Source organism: Mirounga angustirostris, unplaced genomic scaffold (assembly GCF_029215605.1).
Source record: "Mirounga angustirostris isolate CCGP_5_RB_7025 unplaced genomic scaffold, mMirAng1.0.hap1 SCAF_8, whole genome shotgun sequence".
Classification (NCBI taxonomy): domain Eukaryota; kingdom Metazoa; phylum Chordata; class Mammalia; order Carnivora; family Phocidae; genus Mirounga; species Mirounga angustirostris.
The window spans coordinates 49,253,665-49,275,993 of NW_026991716.1; the positions used below are offsets into that span (position 1 = coordinate 49,253,665).

The 22,329-nt window shown below is 36.2% G+C and overlaps 1 protein-coding gene and 1 pseudogene across 14 annotated transcripts in view; one reads left to right on the forward strand and one right to left on the reverse strand.

Moving 5' to 3' along the window:
* The window catches only part of MLIP (muscular LMNA interacting protein), a 250,825-nt gene that overhangs the window by 164,026 nt on the left and 64,470 nt on the right, over positions 1-22,329 (forward strand). For 12 of the 14 annotated variants that reach the window (XM_045867032.3, XM_045867028.2, XM_054505412.1 and 9 more), the window contains 4 exons: positions 2,319-2,384; positions 2,468-2,551; positions 2,668-2,727; positions 13,480-13,524. In XM_045867032.3, the coding sequence (XP_045722988.1) occupies positions 2,319-2,384; positions 2,468-2,551; positions 2,668-2,727; positions 13,480-13,524 (255 nt within the window). The remainder of the gene's footprint in view (positions 1-2,318; positions 2,385-2,467; positions 2,552-2,667; positions 2,728-13,479; positions 13,525-22,329) is intronic. The other 2 variants (XM_045867031.1, XM_064597715.1) reach the window with 1 other exon arrangement.
* Positions 3,231-3,348, reverse strand: LOC123838099 (U2 spliceosomal RNA; annotated as a pseudogene).

Genomic DNA, 22,329 nt, shown 5'->3' on the forward strand with positions numbered 1-22,329 from the left:
CCTTCTCTGGAAAAGTTGATTATTTAAAAAAGTAGGTAGACACAAATAAATATTAGAGATGATAAAGGAGTGGGACCAAGATGGTGACATGGGAGGCTTCTGAACTTTCCTCCTCCCACCGACACACCAAATGTACAGCTATACGTGGAGCAATTCCCTCTGAGAGAAATCCAGAAACTATGTGAGTGACTCCTACCCACTGGGTGAATGAGAATATCAAAACAGGTAAAAAAAAAAAAAATGCTGAGACACACTGTCCTTATAAACTCCAATACTGGCACAGCTTCATGCAGTTGGGAGAGAATTCCCAACTCCCAGCTTCTCCATGAGGCATGAAGAATTTAGACCACATATGTAGCAGCCCAACTTTTTTTTTTTTTTTTAAGATTTTATTTATTTATTTGACAGAGAGAGACACAGCGAGAGAGGGAACACAAGCAGGGGGAGTGGGAGAGGGAGAAGCAGGCTCCCCGCAGAGCAGGGAGCCAGATGCGGGACTCAATCCCAGGACCCCGGGATCATGACCTGAGCTGAAGGCAGTCAATTAACCAGCTGAGCCACCCAGGCGCCCCTATAGCAGCCCAACTTTTAAGACTCCCACCCAAGGGAGTGACTTATCAGGTTAGGAAAGAATTTCTTAAAGGAAACACCAATCACAAAGGAAAATGATGAAGTCTTTGACCATATTGCAATGAAAACCTGTGTGTGTTACCATAAGACACGGCAATCATGAAAAGGGAAGGCAAGACTGGGAGAAGACATTGCACCACATCTAGCTGGCGAATACTTTGCATCCAGATTATATAAAATTTTCCAGAAATGAATAAAGAGCAGACTACCCAAGAGAACAATGAGTACATATATAAAAGGAAACATGAATAGCCAGTAAACACATAAAAGATGCCCAACTTCAAAAGTTATTAGGCAAATTCAGTGTAAAACCAAAGGGAAATATTTTATGTATGTCAGGATGTTAACATTTTAAAAGTCTGAGAAACAGGAACTCTCATTCATTGCAGTTATGAGTGTAAAATTATGCAGTTGTTTCAAAGAACAACTTGACAATATCTGATAAAATTGACTATCTTTATCTTTAGTCCTAAACTACAAGTATGTTATAAAGATACGTGTATGTGGGTGATAGTTGTTACAGTTTCTAAGAGGAAAAATACAGGGCACCTTAAATATTCAGCACTAGAAGAAGTATCCATTTTGTTGTGGAATATGCATACAATGGGATATAATGTGGAGGTCAAACAACTAAATAAATAGCTATATGGAAAACAATAATAACAAGAGCAAGAGGAAACTTTCAGAGGTGATGGACGTTATGGCAATAGACTGTCGACATGGTTTCATGGATATATACTTGTTTCCAAACACATCAGTTGCATACATTAAATAGATACAGCTTTTTGTATGTCAACCATACCATAATAAAGTGGTTTAAAACTAGCAAACAAATACAAAAAATTTCCAGAAGCATATGTTGTACTTACATGAAATTAGAAGAACTGCACAACATAACCTTATATATTGTTTAGTGATGTATAAATATATTGATATGTTTTTAAAATTAAAGACATACACATGATGATAAACACAAAATTCTCAGGTGCATGTGGAAGATGAAAAAACAAGCAGGGAGGAATACACACTGGCTTCCATTGTTCTGTAATACTTTAATTATTCTCAATGGAGTACCTACACTCTACAGAGTGCCATCTTAGTTTCTCCCTATCTGAACTCTGTACCTGAAGTAGATATCTGAACTATATCACAATAAGTAAAAAATATGTTTCAAAAGAGTTGGATGTCATTTGAGGCCAAGTCTGATGAATAAAGTCACCAAAACTTTTTGCATATAAATGATTAAAAATGAGGCAAGTTTCTCTCTTGTGTGTACATGTTTCTTGTTAAACTGGCCCTGAAGCATTTCCTCAAAAATAGTTTTTGTAGTATTTTGAGAAATGGCTACATCATTATTTCTGTGTGTAGCTTCCCAAAGTGACTTTTTTGAAGGGGACAAGGCTCATCTGGATGTATAATGTGTCCAAGTTCCAGTATGTATGTTAAAAAGCTCAGCTTCCTTTCTTTATTTCAACACCTTATATTGGAGATACTTATTACATTGGAGAAACTAGACAGATGTGAGCAATGCCTCCATGCCAAATAATAGCTCATCATCAAGTGATTCAAAGTCTTTCTTTTTTTTCCGTTTTGAAATATTGAGATACAGGGCTTTCTTTGAAGAGACTTTCTACTTCATGTATATTTGACTAAAAGCCTCACATGAGAACTATTTCATTTATCACTAGGCACTTGATGAACCAGCCAAGACTGAAAGTGTCTTCAAGGACAACACTTTATACCCACCTCTGGAGGTAATGACTTCAGATTACCCATGGTTTTGAAACAAAATCCCGAAACTCATTGCTAACTCAGTACCTGGTTTCAATTCTTCCAGTTTTGTTTTCCTGCACAGCTCAGGCAGCAAACTGAAGAGCTCTGTGCTACCATTGATAAGGTCTTACAGGATTCCTTGTCTATGGTAATGCCCTAGACTAGAATGTGCAATTCAAACATTTGCTTCGCTTCTCTTCATTTTCCTCTGTTTGAGTATGATGCATCTTAGGTTTGTCCTTCTTTTTCCTTTTTATTTTCCAGCATTCTTCTGATTCTCCTTCAAGTTCCTCACAGACATTGTTGGGTTCTGACACAATGAAAGTATGTATATATTTAATAAAATTTGCTGAACCATAAGAGTGACTAGATCAATGGTTTTAAACTGCAGGTTAAGGCCCCATAGTGAACTGGGACGTCAATTTAGTTGAATAGCAACCAGCATCTTAAAAACACAATAGTAGGAATGTAAAATATCAGACTCTATTACAAGTAGTGAGTAGCATTGTTGATATAGGTTTCAATTTGTTTACATGTATGTATGTATGTGTGTACAGGGTTACAAAGTAAAATTTATTACTAACTATGGGTTAAGTTCAAAACAGTTTGAAAGCCAGACTATCAGACTTTGTCCTTATATGTTGGCATTTTAAGAAGCATTTTAAGAACCGCATATAGAATTTGTGGCTTATCCTTATCTCATACCATAGCTTCAGTACTTATGTAATTCACAGTCACTTAGAATTGCAGAAGTGGGAAAGGAAGTAGACTGAAGTTACGTTAGGCTAAGAGCTTGCATACAGGTATTATTCCCGGAATTTTTTTCCTTTTGGTCAACTAAGCTTATTTTGTTGTTCTTTGACTCAAAGGGATAGAAACCTGGATATTTTAAACTGATAAGAACAGATACTACACTTGATCTTAGCCAAAAGGCCGAGAAGCGATGAAACCTGGATATTTTAGATTGTTAGGATACTTCTAAGTCATTAATTGTTGTAATTGAGTATTTACTTATTGCCTTCTTATAGTCATTTTCATTTGTTGGAATAAAATATTACATTTCTCCAAATTGTTTTTTTAAATATTTAATACAGATCTACTCACTAAATTTTCAAAATGGTTGTGGCTTTTTCTTTATAATTGTTAGGGTTTTTGGTCAGCTGTATTTTCACTCTTGGAGTGAGTATAAACACTTTTTTCAGGTTCCCTTTAAAAGTTGTACATCGTGTATACAAAGCAGGTTTTAAATGTACAGAATTGCTTATAACTAGAAGAGTATCTTAATTTTTGATTGGATTGTCAAAACTACAATTATACATTAATAATGACATAGGAACTCAGTAACCAATAATCATCAATATTAAAAAATTATATTTTAGCAGAGAGGACCTACAAATAGATAATTGTAGTTATTATATTTATCTATTTCATTATATATTCCTTAAATCTTTTAATCTAAAAATATGAAATATTGTTTGATTTCTGAGGCTATATAAATTTTAAAATATATTTTTATTCTATTTGTTGAATGTATAAAAAGTACTTTATATTTTATAATAGGAATAGGACTTAAGTAGTAATATGTGAATAATAATATATATTATTGATTTATTTAACAAATATTTAATGCTTATAGTATTAAAAATACATTTTTCTAGGTCACTAAATTTAAGACAACTGTTTCATTCAACAAGTATTTATTAAGTGCCCTTACCTCCTCCCCTCTGGCCACAATCAGTTTGTTCTCTGTATTTTTTTTTTTTTAAAGATTTTATTTATTTATTTGAGACAGAGAGAATGAGAGAGAGAGAGCACATGAGAGCGGGGAGGGTCAGAGGCAGAAGCAGGCTCCCCGCCGAGCAGGGAGCCCGATGCGGGACTCGATCCAGGGACTCCAGGATCATGACCTGAGCCGAAGGCAGTCGCTTAACCAACTGAGCCACCCAGGCGCCCCTGTTCTCTGTATTTATGAGTTTTTTCTGCTTTTGTTTGTTTGCTCATTTGTTTTGTTTTTTAGACTCCATATATATGTGAAATCATATGGTATTTGTCTGACTTATTTCACTTAGCGTAATATTCTCAAGGTCTTCCCATGTTGTTGGCAAATGACGTAGTAAGACTTGAAAGTCAATAGTACTCAATGATCCATGAGCTGCAGAATGGATATTGTAATAGCAGTCATAACAACATTCATCTTGCTGTACATCTCTATCAGGGCTCTTGGGTGACCAGCTCTTTTGTCAATAAACAGTGATATTTTGAAAGGAATCTTTCTTTCTGAGCAGTAGGTCTCAACAGTGGGCTTCAGATAGGCAGTAAACCATATTATAAACAGACATGCTGTCATCTAGGCTTTGTTCGGTTTATAGAGCACAGGCAAAGTAGATTTAGCATAATTCTCAAGGATTATTCCTAGGATTGTCAGAATCATCAATGAGCACTGGCTTCAACTTAAAATCACCAGCTGCATTAGCCGCTAACATCTGAGTTAGCCCCCTTGGAAGCTTGGAAGCCAGGCATTGACTTTTCCTCTCTAGCTATGAAAGTCCTAGATGGCACCTTCTTCTAATGTAAGGCTGTTTCGTCTACATTTAAAATCTTCTGTTTTGTGTAACACCTTCATTAATTAGCTAGCTCTTCTGAACAATTTGCTGCATGGTCTACATCAGCACTTGCTTCTGCTTCACCTTACACTTTGATGTTGTGGAATTGGCTTCTTTCCTTAAGCCTCATGAACCCACCTCTGCTGGCTTCAAGCTTTTCTTCTGCAGCTTCCTTACCTCCCTTGGCCTTCAGAGAATTGAAGAGAGTTAGGGTCTTGCTCTGGATTAGGCTTTGGCTTAAGGGAATGTTAGTGGCTCTTTTGATCTTTTATCCAGATCACAAAATCTTTCTCCATATCAGCAATAAGGCAGTTTCTCTTTCTTATCACTCATATGTTCACTGGAGTAGCACTTTTAATTTCTTGCAACAACTTCTCCTGTGCATTCACAACTTGGCTGTTTGGCATGAGAGGCCTAGCTCTGGCCCTATCCTGGCTTTCAACATGCCTTCCTCACTAAGTTGAATCATTTCTAGCTTTTGATTTAAAGTGAGAGATGTGCAACTCTTCCTTTTACATGAACACTTACGAGTAGTGTTCTTAGCTGACCTAATTTCAATTTTGTTATATCTCAGGGAATAGGGAGACCCAAGGTGAGGGAGAGAGATTGAGGAATAGCTGTTGGGACAGTCAGAACACAGACAACATTTATAGATAAAGTTTGCCATCTTATATGGGCATGGTTCGTGGCACCTCAAAACAATTACAATTGTAACATCAAAGATTACTGATCACAGATCATCATAACAAATATAATAATAATGAAAAAGTTTGAAATATTGCAAGAATTACCAATATATGGTGCAGAGACACAAAGTAGCAAATGTTGGAAAATGTGCTGATGAACTTGCTTGTCACAGGGTTGCCACAAAACTTCCAATTTGTGAAAAACACATTATCTACAAAGCACAATAAAGTGACGCACAATAAAACAAGGTATGCTTATATTTGTCATGGTGTAAAGTTTGGATTCCATGGAAAATGGGAAGATACAAAAATATGGGGGGAATAATATGAAACCATTGGAAATGATCATGATGGCTCCTGTGGGGGGCTCTTGAGGTCAGAGGAGCAGTCAGTGATGATGCCTAGATGGGGTGGGCTCAGGGGAGCCAGAGGGAAGCATGTGGGTTTGTGAGAGGTGTTTTAGGCTTGCTGTGGGGTTGGGTGTGAGTAGTCAAGGAGAGAAGAATCATGGATGAACTCCAGGTTTCTGCCTTGAGCATAGACAACCATGTAGAGGAGGGAAGAGGGTTATGTTCATTTTGGACAGGATGAGTTTGAAGTGTGTATCGGGGGGCCTTAAACTAGTGTGTCTGGAACTAGCAGGAGAGACCTGGGAATGATGCGCCATCAACGTTGTGAGTGCCCTACAGAGAGCTCCAAGGAACCAAACATTGCAGGTCCAATAAAGCGGGTGGAGGAGAAGCCAGCAGAGGAGATGAAATGTCCATTATTGTAAGAGGAAAATCAGAACTATGTGGTAACATGGAAGCTACAGGAGAGTATTTAAGAGAATATAATCGTGGTAATTGCTGCTGAGAGCAAGACAAAGATAAAACTAGAGTACTGTTTATTAGGTTTGACTTATATATTTTGAACCTGTGTTGCTACTGCTTATGTGTGGTGTTCATTCTCATCTTTTTGATTTTTATAACCTTTTCTAGCATATATAATCCTTTTGAGCTTGAGGTAGTTCTTAATCTAGTATGAAAACAGTGACCCCATGTAGGTAATATATATAATTTTAAATTCATGTTTTCTTAGATATGTCTTTGTTACTATTTTCTATTACTTTCTTTCCTTATTACTTTTTTACTAATTTCTGTTACTTAGTTGTTGTTGTTTTTTTTAAATTTTTTTGTGCCCTCTGGTCTAATTATTTTCAGGACAAAGTATTTCTGGATATCACTTTTATATTCAATCTGGAGAATCTGTTTATCTGGAATCCTAAGTCTTTTTCTTTTTCTTTTTTTTACTTTCCTGCTTTCCTTCTAGTATTTTGACATTTACTGATTTGAAAATTTTAAAAATTTTGAATATTTTATTTTACATTTTTGTTACTTTTCTTAGTTCCACGTAAATTCTTAAAGATTATAATTATGTTTATTTTCCTATCAATTTTAAACCTTGAAATATCTTTGTTATATTTTCCTTGATATCTTCTTTGTTTAGATCCTGATTTTTCACACACTGATAGCTTTTTTCTGGATTAATTATTTTTCTTGGTGGAATCTTGCTGAAAATTATATACAACAAGGTGGTTTTGTGTTGATTCTGTGGCCTATGTTTTTGAGAATATCTTTATTTTGCTCTTTCATTTAAATTATAGTTTTGTTGAACAGAAAATTATAGGTCCTATCTCTTCATACTTTTTCGCCCTAGGTTCTTTTTTCTCCAACAACATACTTGTGAAGTATTTTGCCAGCATGATATTTACTCCTCTGCTACAGAGTGATCATTTACAGTGCGGCTCTGTAAACTTTTAGAATTTTTTTTTTTTTTGGCTGTCCAACTCTTACTTCTTTATTAAGTTTTTTATTTTAATTCTGGTATAGTTAAATATATTAGTGTTATATTAGTTTTAGGTGTACAATATAGTTCTATACAACACCCAGTGCTCATCACAATAAGTGCACTCCTTAATCCCCACCACCTCTTTAACCCATCCCCACACCCACCTCCCCTCTGGTAACCATCAGTGTGTTCTCTAGAATTAAGAGTCTGTTTCTCCTGTAATACTGTGTTGTGATGAGCACTGGGTTTTTTACACTAATGAATCATTGAACACTACATCAAAAACTAATGGTGTACTATATGTTGGCTAACTGAACATAATAAAAAAATTTTAAAAAGAGTCTGTTTCTTGGTTTGTAGAATTTTATCTTTATCTATAATATGACTGATTTTTCTTATAATGTAAATGTGCATTTTTTTTTTCTCTTACATGTTTGGATTGGTACTCTCTGTGACCTCTCCTTTGAAGTCTTCAATCTTTTCTGTCCCTCACATTCAGGATAACTTTTAGTCATTAGTTTTCAAATGTTTCTTCCTCCTGGGACTCTTATAAAGTGATTTTGTCACTTTTGTTTCTGTTTTCCATAAGCCTTAATCTTTATATATTTTTTTCTATTTATTGCTTCCTAATTCCTTCAAGGGGATTCCTTGATTTGATATTTCAATTCAAGAATTTGCTCAGTATGTATTCTGTCCTTCAATTTCTATGTTATTTATTATGTTGGATACAGTTCTCCTTTTTAAAGTCATGTACTGTATGGTGACTAATATAATAAAAAAATAAAGTCATGTTTATTGAGGTATAGTTTACCCACTGTTAAATTTACCCTTTCAGTGTATACTTCTATGGGTTTTCACAAAGCATAATACAGTTGTATAACCACTATCACGTCTGAAGTACAAAACACTTCCATCAGATGAAGAAGTTCCCTTGTGCTCCTTTATAGTATGTCCCTCCCTCCAACCCAAGTGCTGGACAGCTACTGATCTTTTCTTTGTTTCTATACTTTTACCTTTTCAAGAATGCCATATAAATAGAATTATACAGTATGTAGTCTTTTGAGTCTGGCTGTTTATACATAGTAGAAGGCAGTTGAGATTCCTCCATGTTTTTGCATGTATCAATAGTTAATTTGTTTTCATTGCTGAGTAGTATTCCGTCATATGGTTGTACCATAAGTTAACTATTCACCAACTGATGGACAATTGGGTTATTTCTACTTAGGTGCTATTACTAATAGAGCTGCTAAGAACCTTATAAACAAGATTTTGTATGGACGTGTTTCTCTTGTGTAAAAACCTAGGAAAGGAATGACTGCACCATTGTTTTTCTCCTACAGCGTTAACATTTTTCAGATGTCTTATTATTTTTCCATGGAAACTCAAAGTTCTTGGAGCATATAGGCTAACTTGGCTGTATGTGTGCCTGATGTCTAAGGTGGAAGACACGAAAGCCTAGTGCCTAGGATTTGCCAATTCTGTTGAGTTTTGTCTTTTGTTTTTGTTTTATGAAGAACAGAAAGAACTTCTGTCAGGCTGTAGAAATCTATAACGTCAACCATCCCCCCCTTGCCATTCTCTTCCCACCCTAGTGACAGTGTCCCTCATCTTTGCCTCCCTGAACCTTTGCTTATGGCACTCCATGCTCCTCTTCAATCAGCTGTTTCCATTGTCATCCTCAAGGAAGGCATCAAGAACTGTCCAGTTGTCCAAACCTATGCTTAACTGTCCCCCTTTCCCCCAGCCAGGCTGAAGGGCCATCTTGATATTATCCTCAGAGATCCTTCTTTTCACCATCCTCAAATTTTGCTCCCTCACATTACACCTCTGCTGTCCTTACAACTCTGATGTTGAAAAGTGGTATGTGGTGAGAAAGCAGAGACAGAGTATGTAAAACAAACAGACAGAAACAACTACTTGGAAGTGTTGGGCTGTGAAAGGGAGAAGGAAATTGGGTCTGAAGTAGCATCAAGGAAGAATTTTTGGTTTGCTTTTTAAAGCTGAAAATGACAAGAGCATGATGGCATGGGGTAGATTCATTAGAGGGGAGGTACTGATTATACAAAAGAAAGGGAGTTCCTGAAGGATGAAAATCCCTCAGAAGGACATAGAACCTACAGTCTAATTCAAGTAAGTGTCCTTTTTTTTTTTTTAAAGACTTTATTTATTTATTTGACAGAGAGACAGCGAGAGAGGGAACACAAGCAGGGGGAGAGGGAGAGGGAGAAGCAGGCTTCCTGCCGAGCAGGGAGCCCGATGTGGGACTCGATCCTGGGACTCCAGGATCATGACCTGAGCCGAAGGCAGACGCTTAACGGCTGAGCCACCCAGGCGCCCCTAAGTAAGTGTCCTTTGATTAAAAGCTGGAAATATCTGCCATTCTAACAGGACAGAAAACAGAGGAAATGTCAGGTACGGTGCAAGTGTGTTTGTAGGTGGATGGAGGGAAAATGAAGAATTGTATAACTCATATTTTTAGTTATTCAATTACTAACACCTTTCAGTGAAGAAAGGTTTAAGATTATTAACTGAGATTAAAAAGCAACCTTATGATGGGGAAGAGATTGGTAAAAAAAAAGTTGAAAACCATTATGTGTTCTGCTTTCATTTCTTCCTTCATTCCCTCATAAATCCCTTCCATTCAGATTTCTGTCCCCACTGTGCTGCCCACACCACTTTCCCAGGTTCCCATTGTTCTAAACTCAGCCCTGGTCAGAGCTGGCATATCTGCAGAATTAGAGATAGTTGTCACTCCCTCCTATTTGGCACACGTTCCTCTGGCGCCTTCCAGGACACTATGCTCTCTCAGCTTTTGTCCTACATCACTTGCCATGATTATTTCTTAGGTTCCTTTGCTGGCTCATCCTCTTCTTCCCAAACTATTCCCAAACCAATGCTAGAGTGTGGCTGGACTCAATCCTTGGGCTTCTCATTCCTCTCTATATTCATGCCTTTGGTATTTTGAAAAGCAGGTATATGCTGACAACTCTCAAATTTATATCTCTAGTCCAGGATTATCCCCCAAATCCCATTCTCCCAAATATCTATTCTCCGTTTCCATTTAGGTTCCTAATAAATATCTGAAAAATTAAAGTCTAGATTTCTTCCCACAAACACTATTTCATATCCTGCCTTCCCATCTCCGTCTATCAGTTCTTATCTTTCATTTGCACAAGGCCAGAAACTTTTGTGTCAAGTTTTATTCTTCTCTTTCTCTCATATTCTACATCTCTATTAGAAACCCTATTGCTGTAGATTTAAAATATATGTAGAATATGATTATTTCATGCTTTCTGTACTGCTGAGCCATCCTCATGTTTTGCTGGATAGTGCAATAGTTTTTGTCCTCGACCCTGCCTCACTATGATTCATTTTTAACACATCAAAGAGAGAGATCCTTTTTCAAGCATAAGTCAGATTATGGCCCCCCCATGGCTGAAAACCAGCAGTGCTTACACATTTCCTTTAGATATAAACCAGAGTCCTTACAAGCTCCTGGAAGGGCTTCTATGATCTGGTCTCCCAGCCCTTCTGGCACAGCTCCCCTGCTCTACCTGCTTCCTTGCTGTGCCTCGAATCTGCCAGTCGTGTTCTTGCCTCAACACATTTTGTCCTATTTTCAAATCAGTTATATTACTTTTTATAGTTTCTAGTTCTTTGTAAAAATTTGCAAGCTTAACTTGTATCTCTGGAAAAGCATGTGTAAGTGTGGTTGTTTTTGGTCTGGTTCTAAGAAAACAAATTTCTGGATTCTCTGTGCGTGTTTTTTGGTTGTTCATTTTCACTCACATTGTCTTACCTCTTTGTGTGTCTGAATCTGATTGTGTGTTGGATATTCTACTCAGAAGTTTATTTATAGAAATTATTTGAGGGCTCAGATGATATTATCTTACCACAGAGAGCCTTTTCTTTGCTCTGTCAGACACCAGGAGCATTAGAAAGGAAGGATTACTTAATTTAATTTAAGGTTTGGGGATGATTTTTTTCTAAACAATTGTTTTCAATGATTTGAGGCAAGCCTGAGGACTATGTGAGGTCTTCTAGATCAGTCTTAGTCCTGAGGCTCAGTCTATTCTTGGTGGGTCATGGATTCTGACTTTTATCTCCCTACACCTTTGAGAGTCAAAAGTTTGGATCAGCTTCTCAAGCAACTCAACATTGTTTGCAAACATCTTTAGGATAAAAGCCAGTCTCAGATGCTTGACTCATGTCTTTGGATTCCCATCTTCTCCTGATCTTGGTCCCAAATTCTTTTTTTGCTTATTAGCTCATTGATGTTTTTAATAAATAATATGTCAATATTGTTTTAAATATTTTACCCAACTTTTTGTTTATTTTGAAAGGATTGCTTTGAGTCCTTGGACAACCATTCTCAGTGGTGGAAATCCAGTTTGAGAACTTTACATTTGTTCCACCTTGTTAAAATGCTCTTTGTTTAGATATGTACATGTCCAGCTCCCTCACTTTCAAATCTTAGCCCAAATGTCACCTTCTGTAGATTGACCATCCTATTTGAAATTGTAAGCCCTTAGCACTCTTGACTTTCTTAATATCTGGGTTGTCTAAAAGAAATAAGGTATGTGGCAGAAGCAAAGATTTTCTCTAAAAGAATATATTACCGAAGTCTTCAAATTATTTGTATTCGTTTTTGTTGCATAACATATGGTATAATATATGGTATGATTTACTTCCAACATACAGTGTAATTTACTTATTTATTATTTTATGGTTTATATTCTCTCCTGCTAGAAGGTAAGCTCCCCAAGGACAGGGCATCTTTCTTTGTTAGTTTTGTTTAGTGATAAACTGAAGGGTGTAGAAAAGTTCCTGGCACACAGTAGATATACAGTAAGTATTTGCTGAGGAGTTGAATGAGTCAAATAACCCATCTCATTTCAGAAAGTGGGAGAGTGGGCCTACAAGAGAAAAATTAGGGGATTACAGTACAGTATTGAATGCTCATTTGAAGTTGATGACCATTAATTTATAATGAAATCAATTAGCTTGGTTGAGAGAGTTCCCCACAATGTTTTGCTTTTCAAGTTTAGAGAAAATAGATGATAAGATCCATCCAGGGTTGTTGTTTTCTTTTCTCTCTCTTTTTTTTTTTTAAGGTGAGTTTGTCATAAGGAGAGAGGGAGGCAAGAGAAATTAAGATGTTAAAACAATTAAGAATATGAAATATATGTAAACTAAGAGGTAATAACACCACAATTGAACTGTAAAACTCATTGATTATGAAGTCTCAATGATGCTAAAGGAATGTTGTATTGGGGACATTTGAGAAGTGAATGGGAAATAGAGTTCTTAGAGTAGGATGCTCAGAATTGAAATGTCACAGATTTCCCATTTTATTTGTGAAGGCAAAATCTAGGAATGATCCTGAGAGTGGATGAGTGAAATGGAATGGATGAAAATACCTGTGGAGATGAGTGGCTTAAAGAAGTGAGAGTATAGGGTGCCTGGGTGGCTCAGTCGTTAAGCGTCTGCCTTCGGCTCAGGTCATGATCCCAGGGTCCTGGGATCGAGTCCCACAACGGGCTCCCTGCTCAGCAGGAAGCCTGCTTCTCCCTCCCCCGCCCTCGCTGTCTCTCTCTGTTGAAAAATAAATAAAATCTTAAAAAAAAAAAAAAAGAAGTGAGAGTATAGAGAATTCCATGTGAATTTTGAAAATGGCAAAAATCACATAAGGGGCCATTATGATCAACAAATGGATGTCATCAGTAAATATGGGAAAATTTACCAGAAAGTTGATATATAATGGCAATGAAAAGAATAATGAAATGATGTAGTTTAATGAAATAATTTTCAAAGGGACAGGGGCTTTGTATAGAAGAGAGAGCAGAATGGTCAGAAAGTCTTAATAGCAAAAAAAGGTGAACACTTATCCCAGAAGTCAAATCTTTCACTATTTTTGTGGTTACTTCAGTCGTATGATTATTTTTCTATTCATACAGATGCCTACAACTCTTCCGAGAGCAGCTGGTCGAGAAACCAAATATGTAAGTCCCTTCATAATGATACATACTGCTTTTTAAATGGGTGCATGTGTATTCTTTGGAGGGAACTCAATTATACAGTCATTAAAATTGAATTAGTTGATATTTTTCATAAGTGGAAAGGGGTAGGATGGTAGGAATCAACTAGATGTGGAAAATCAGATTATGTCAGGTAAGTTTATTGAATAAATTCCTTAAGTGAGGTCTAGTTTGATTAGTTCGGCTAAATAAAATGGAACTCCAACACCTGCTTTCTGTCTTTCTAATTATCAAAGCTTAGATGACACTTTCATTTTTGTAAAGGTTTGTTGTGCTTATTATAAAGGAATCAACTCATATACTTGAAACATTAAGATTTGTCAATTTCCAACAGGATGGCCAGGTTAGCTGGTTTTGACTAGTTTGTTGCTTTCTTTTTCATTTAAATTATTGTCAAATAAACCAATTTCCACTTATGAGCAAAAATAAATTAATAGATGTGTAGATACAGACTCACACACTTGATTCAATTAGTTATGTGGAGCTGGCTCTGAATGTCCTAGGCGCACACATGTAGCCCCACCCTGTTTCCACTCTTTATTCACCCCATAATCCATCATGTGGCCAACTTCTGCTTCTGATCGAATAGCTTCAATAGAAACAAGATTTTCTCCTAAGCAAGTGTTTAGTTTTTAGTTTAAAACAAAACAGTAAATTATTTCTTTTAGGTTATACCTTATATTTTCTAATATGCTCTTTTCATCATCATCATCATTATCATCATCAAGAATACATAGTTTTTAATTGCATATTTTGTGACATATCTTCTTTCCAATTCATGTATTTCTGTCTTATTTGGATCTCCCTAAGGCAAATAATAAACTGGATGAAATCCCTGAATTTTATCACATTTAGGAAATGATGTTTAGAGGGTACGGATAGGAACACTGCTTAGAGTATTTTCCTAGAAGCTTTCACTCCTTTGTTCTTATTGAAAACCATTTGGAGTAATACTTAAAGGAGTAGAGACATTTAGTAGGCTGTACCCAAGTTTAAATCATAACGTGTCGGGGCGCCTGGGTGGCTCAGTTGGTTAAGCGACTGCCTTCGGCTCGGGTCATGATCCTGGAGTCCGAGGATCGAGTCCCACATTGGGCTCCCTGCTCAGCAGGGAGTCTGCTTCTCCCTCTGACCCTCCTCCCTCTCATGCTCTCTGTCTCTCATTGTCTCTCTCGCAAATGAATAAAATCTTAAAAAAAAAAATTTAAATCATAACATGTCTGTTTGCTATCTGATCCTCATAAAATAACTTAACCTCTCTATGCCTTAGTTTTTTCATCTATAAAATTGGGAAACTAATAATTGCCTGATGATAATTCATATTGGTTAATGTATGAAAGGCCCTTGATAGAGTCCTGACATACAGGAATAAATAATAGTGCTTCCCTTTCTTCCTCTTATTTTCCTTTGCTTTTACCTTCATCTATGCCTTCCCTTCTCTTCCTTCTTCCTATCTTGGGAAGAGTAGAAGTGCCATGATTTAGTGGAGTTCCTTGATTCTGAAGTTGAATACAAGAAACAAAAGTTCCCTAAAGATGTCTCAATACTTTTTGTGACTAATACGTGCTACAAGAGCCAGACCCAGGAAAAAATAGCTGTGAATTTTTGCTTTCTCATCTTTCTTTTTCACCTACTCCTACCTGTCACCAAAGTGCCTCTGATGGAGACTCATTTACAAGAAGATGGGGAGGGGCTGGTACTTCCTCTCACCCCTCCCTGGGGGTGGTTAACTTGGTAGCAATTGGAATAATTCTGGAGGGGCTGCTTCAAGCTCCATAGTTAGAGTTTATTTCAAATTATTCTTCAGTAAGTTATCAGACTTAATTAAAGTGGTTAACATTTGCCCTAATCTTTGTGAGAGCATTTGAGTCATTCAAAATTAACACTGAATCATCAAATAGATTTAGTATAGACTAGACCAAATACGAACTCTAATTCGAACTTTGATTACATTTGGTTTCTTGAGTGAGAAGCTTTATTTTTTAATTTCTCTTACAACATTACATTTGAATTATTCTTTTGTGAGACCTCAAATATGTCCATGTCTTTTGGAAGACTGTCAAGGATAATTACATGGTGGAATGTGAAACCCAGTTCTGTGGCGCCAAATCATAGGGAAATCACATTTCTAAATATTTCGCTACCGTTATTATATTTACTAAGTGATGTCTGATACATTCATTTTGAGAAGAAAAAAATGAAATTTTAGAGCAGAAGTCCACCTTAGCTATAAGCGTTGGTCTGTGAACTATCTATTTTAAATACAGTATGTTCTGATTTTAAAAGTAGAATGACATTAATATTTTCTTCTAGGAATTCTAATATTCATATTGCCTGAACTACAAGATACCTTAAGGTATCTTGGATAGCTTTCACTCAATTAATTAATTAATCTTTTACTATATTCTTCTCTCTTCGTCTACCATGGAAACTCAAAAGCAAATCTGAGACATCTTTTCAGTATTTCACCACCTCTGTTCAAACTCTGAAGGAAGTAGGCATCTTCGCAGTATATACCTGCTGGGTCTTGGTGTATCATTGACTGTAGAAATTCTTAGATTGAGTTAGAAAACAGGGATCCATAGTTTACCAACTCCTGCACCACAGAGGAAAAAAGAGAACACTTAGATGAGAGCCAGGGAAAAAAGTATTGTGATATATGAGGATATCCTTGACACATTAGCACAGACCGCTCAAAATCCCTAACTCTGGGGGCTTTCTGAAAGTACAGTATATAATCTATGAATCACAACTAGAAACTTAGTTAGAATTTTCTAGCTAGCTCTATTATTCAGTTTCCCACATTTGTTCATTGATTCAACAAGTATTTACTGAGTGTTTACCATGTCTACTCACTGAGGAGTCACTGGGGTAAGGGATGAACCTTATAAGGTCCCTATTTCTGCAGCTTATAATGGGGGAGACAGTGAACAATTACAACAGTAAATGCACAAGACACTTTCTTGTAGAAATTAGAGAAGAGCTGGCCATAGAACTGGTTGAAGTGTAAGCAGACTTACCAAGTTGTTAGTTTTCAATGTATCTGTATTATCTATTGGCTTTCCAGTGTTCCTGGGATGATTATAATGGTTTTATTAAATAATGAGAAATTGTATGACTAATTCCTCTTTCTGAGGCCTTTGGTAAAATGCTGACTTCTTTTTCCATAAAAAAAAAGAAAAGAAAATGCAAAAACAATTAGTTTCCTATTCTTATTCTTTATTGCACATATTGTTACATTTCACATAATTTGTTTTTTTAAGGATGAGTCAGATGCAGGAAAAGTGCCATCAATTCAGTCTAATTAAAGTCAAAGTTTTCTTCAATTCATGGTGTACTTGAATTGCAAGTGATTTTAAAGTAATTTAATTGAGGTCTTCTTAAGTGTAATAGAATTTAAGTGAGGCTAACAACATGTTGAGTAGTGGTGATCTCCACAGGTCACTTGTAAGACTGATTATATTAATTTATCATCAATATTCCACTCAATTGTTTTGAGTTCTTACCTTGCAAATGAGGTTTAAGTATTTCATTTAATCTTATACCAGTCTTATGATGGGGGTATTATTATTTCAAGATCTTCATATGACAAAGGAGGAAACAAAGTCTTAGAAGTCAGAGTAGGCAAAACCCAACCCAGGTCTCCCTAAGGTCAAAGCCCTTGCTATTAATAGTTGTGTGAGAACTACAGAAGATATGGGAATGGTTTGTTTTCCTTAAATAGTTTATCCATTAGTATTTATATTCTGTGTCTAAATTATTTCTTCACGTTCAATAACCTTCAATCTAAACTTTGAATAATTTTGTATTTGGTGGCAATATCTAAAATGATATCTATTATATTTCTAACATTTTAAATCACTCTCATATAAATTAACTCATAATTTATCAAATAATGTATAAGAGTGATTGTTTCTCATGACACTTACTTTTATTTATTTATTTATTATTTTAAAATATAATTTAATTTTATTATGGTATGTTAGTCACCATACAATACATCATTAGTTTTTGATGTAGTGATCCATGATTCATTGTTTTCATATAACACCCAGCGCTCCATGCAGTACGTGTCCTCCTTAATAACCCATCACTGGGCTAACCCAGCCCCCCTGCCTTCTCCCCTCTAAAACCCTCAGTTAGTTTCTCAGAGTCCATATTCTCTCATGGTTCATCTCCGCCTCCGGTTTCTCCCCTTCATTTTTCCCTTCCTTCTCCAATGTCCTCCATGCTATACCTTATGTTCCACAAATAAGTGAAACCATATGATAATTGACTTTCTCTGCTTGACTTATTTCACTTGGCATAATCTCCTCCAGTCCCACCCACGTTGATGTAAAAGTTGGCTTTCCCCTATGTAAGGGAATGAATTTTCTATTTGAATTTCTATTTCATTCTGTTTTCACTCTATCATATTTGGAGGAGAATGTCATTTTTTCCTTTGCATTACACTTGTCTTTGTAAATATTTATTTTTCATTAACTGCTACTGGTATAAATTATTTCATTCATGTACTTTAAAACCACAGTATGCTTTCTCTAATAAAGAGCAACCTCAGAAAATAAGGCAAGTATTAGACTTACTACTAATTTATCAAAAAACCTTAGTTAGAATTACAGTCTATAGATAACAACTTATTTTATAGGCTCTCTACATTGCATGAGTTACTTTTAAGTGCCAGAGAAATAAGAGAGACAGGCCTATTGAATATTATATAGTAAACAGGTAAGATCCCATCTTAATGAGCTTGAGGGACAGAAAAATGTCATAACAGTAGATGCATATTTCTTTCAAAATATCACAACATATTAAAAATGTCAAGCTTTATTAAGAATATTCCCCACTATATATATATGTGTGTGTGTGTGTGTGTATGCATACATACAGTTATTCAAGTAAAGGTCACTGTCTCCAATTTAGGCAGCTTGCGCTCTCCCCTGTTGCTATGCTTGGCAATGTCGCTATGCTTGAGTGTTTCAGAGGTGCTGCATGCTAATGTAATCCTAGATCTAAAGGTAGAGGAGACTTCAATCCAGACCTTGGTACAGATCGGCTTTCTATGGGTTGTGACCAGAGATTTGATGAGTTACAGAAAGGGTTGTGAACACTTTAAACAAGAAATTCCAGTCTTCTGATTATTCTCATTTATATCTTTTTTTCATTGTTCAGAAATATTTCTAAGGCATGCTTATGTGAAAGGGGATGAGGAAGGAACTGAAGGTAATTATCTGGGTTCCGCTAAATGAGGAGGAAGAGAAAAGATGTAATGAGAGACTCCTTATGCCTTGTATCCTTCTCATCATCATTTTAGACTTTTCCAAACATGAAGGCACCATAGTTTAGCCCAAACTTCCCCTTCATCTGATCTTTTATCTCCTCATTTGCACATACAAACAATGGCTATCACTGGTCACTATGCCCACTTACTCTGCTTCCTGGTTATGTTCATGACAAGATGGAATCATCATTCCTTAGCGTAAAGACTCAAACTTAAAACACTTTCAAATCTACTTTCTGTATTTAGGCCTTTTGGGTATATATTATTAATTTATAAAATGTTTTTCAATGAGATAGACAGGGTAATGTGTATAGAGAGTTAAAATAAACAACGTGAAGCAAGAAAGATATGATGCCTGATAATATATTACTATGGGCTTTGTGATTAACATTCTTACTATGGGATTCATTCTTTTGCACACATAGTGACTTACGTACAAATAACAAGAACACTTGCCAGGTTAAGGGAAAGATGGTGTTTTATCATTTTATCATTTTATGTTTCCTCAACGCCATTCTCAGCACTCAATGATTATTAGGTGCTCAGTTAATATTTTAAGCTTTGTCTTTCTGCCTGGGAGAAGTAGCAATTCAGTTAACACATTATCGCTAATTAGAGTTCTTTGAGCTGTGGGAAAAGGAAACTCAGGGCAATGAGTCAACAGAGAGAAGGTGGAAGAAAAACACTTTAATGATACTGAACTGGCTGTTATATTCAGGTGGGAGAGATGTGACTGCTGAAAGGGAAACAAACAAACAAACAACAACAACAAAAACCAAGGTGAAAGTAGAAGTATAGAATGCAGAAGGCAAAGGCAACTGGAACAACTGGATTCTGTTCCAGTCCCCCAAGAGGGGGTCTGCTAGTGTGATGCCAGCCAAAAGGACATGTGTCAAGAATGGGGAAAAGCTGCACATGGCAAGGAAAAACAATGTAGGCAATGACTAAGGAGCTTCATTGTACTTCTTGTGCCTCTAACATTGTCTTTGGAAAAGGAACATGGTTTCTCCAAAGCAGGCTTCGCGCAGTGGGGGCTCTGTATAGCAATTTATTTTTCAGTGGATTTCAAATTCTCCTTTCTTTCCTTTGTCTTTAACGCTTTGGCTTTCCATATAACCTAGCTCTTTAATAGATTATTTTTGAAGTAAGAAATTTTGACTTTCACATTTTTTGGCCTTCTCCGTTGGTTTCTAAGCTTTTTAAATGATGATATATTGGTTAACATGGATCCTCCTTTCTTACACATTCCTTTCCTTTCTTTTATGATTAAAATGATGTTAATGGCCTTAGAATTACAGGATTATAGGATTTTGTTTCACACAACAGCCTTTCTTATACTCCTCTGTATTGTTGTTCCTCACAGTTAGTATTAATGTGGATAGACACGAATGACTAAAATCTTTAGTATTATTCAAATCCAATTTCAAGTTTAGTCTTATGAATGTCAAGTTGCTTCTCTACCTTCCTTCAGCTGACCGACGAGCAGTGATTCATATAGAGTAGCTTTCTCCCACCTTTTGCTGCTCCAATCTCAGTTCACCAAACAATTTTCCTCACTCTTTGGAAAATAATTGCTACAAAATTAATTACATATTTATAGCTACAGCACTTAATAAACCCTGCTAACCTGTATTAGGCAAGCAAAGTGAGGCTTCTCAAAGAGCTTGACATAATTGGGTTGGTTGAAAGAATCTGGTTATATTCATAATACACATAAGCCAATATTCTTTTTCTTTGGTAAAGGATCTGCAGTGGCTTTATAACTATTTACGCCACCCTGAAGTTCACATTTAAGTCTATCCATTCTCTGGGAATAGTTTCTCATAAAAGTGGTATGAAATCCATTGTATAAGAAAATAAAAATGGAATTGGGACATCTAAAGTATCTTATTGTAGTGTTATAATTCCCAGTGAAGGAATTTTGGGGACTTACGGAGACTGGCACAGAGATATTTGGGTTGTTCCCTAATTTAGTCAATACTTTTCTTGAGCATTTTATCTTTTTTCCCTCTCCCTCTAATAGTTTGGTATTATTTAGCACAACATACTAATAAGTGTTAGTAATGTAGTTAAATTATACAGATACTTTGTTTTTAATGCGTAACCCCTTCTTTCCTCTAATTATTGAGATGAAAATTTAACTATGTTATGTTTCAGTCAGGATACTCACATTTAATTCAGCATATGTCATAGAAGCTGTTAATTTAACTTAGGGGACTCATAGAGCATTCTCTCACTTTTGCAATAATGAAAAATTAACTAAAGGGAAAAAATGAAGACTTTAGGGGAAATGATTATTAGTCATATTACATTATGAGGTTAAAAACAAAACCCTAGGTGGACTGAATGTGATGGACATTCTAAAAGGCAATTTTCTGCAGCACAAAATAGCACACCAACCACTAACCTGGCCCCAGCAATTAGAGATGGGGAGCATTTAGCCAAGACACCCTGCTGCCATAGAGTAACCATGAATGGCAGCAAGCAGCGATAGTCCTTGTAAAGAAAGGCATGAGTCAAAAAGCAGAAAACAAACAATATTGGGCACAGCGTGAGAAGGACCGCAGGTGCCTTGTCTTCATGTTTGGTGATCCATACTTCTATATACTTGGCAATACCAAAAGAACCACTAAGCTCTCAGTTTCCAGTTATCATTCATATCTCAAAGTAAAAAGAATATTGACACACCTATAATAAACCTTGAAAACATTTGCAATTTCAAAAAGAATAGGAATATTTTAGAAATACAACTTTATCATATTTCAGCCAATTCTATTTATAATTAAGCATTTGCGTGTTGACCGCTTCCCATCAAAGTTGGAGGTGGAGTTGATGTGGAAGCTCAGCCTCCCATTTAAATGCAGAAAGCCTGGTAAAACACAATTATTAAAAATGTTTAGGGAACCCAATCTGAAGTAAAGAAGGAGAAACTTCTGAATGCCAGAAATGAAATGGGAGTTCCAAGTGGGTGTGTTAAAGAGAAGCTAAAGCTTTGGTGGAACTTAGGGTACATGAGAACCCATGTGCCAGGAGCTCAGATTTTAACTTTCACTATTTAGTAAGTCTAAAACTTGTAAGTGAATCCTATGTGTCCATGCAGGAGCCCAGAAGGCCACACTGGCTGTGAAGCATGGACTAGAAAAAGGGTAAAATCCTTCTACCATTTCACCCTACAATTTTGGTTGGTGGAAGAGCCAGCCATCAGAAAATGGGTTCTAAACATCTGGAACTTGAAGATGTGGGGATCTACCACTCTTTAAGTTGAGGACTATTAAGGTGATGAAATAAAATGGAAGCCAGTGAAACTCCTAGGATTCCCACAAGGACAAACGTCAAATGTACTGTAGGCATGCTTTCCCAGCCCAGGGCTTCTCAGACACATATAGAAATCACCAGCAAAGTTACGCTGACTGATGACGAGCTCAAAATAAAAATCAATAGCCATAAAATCACTAAAGAACATCATGGAGGAGAGGGATGAGGAAGAGTCA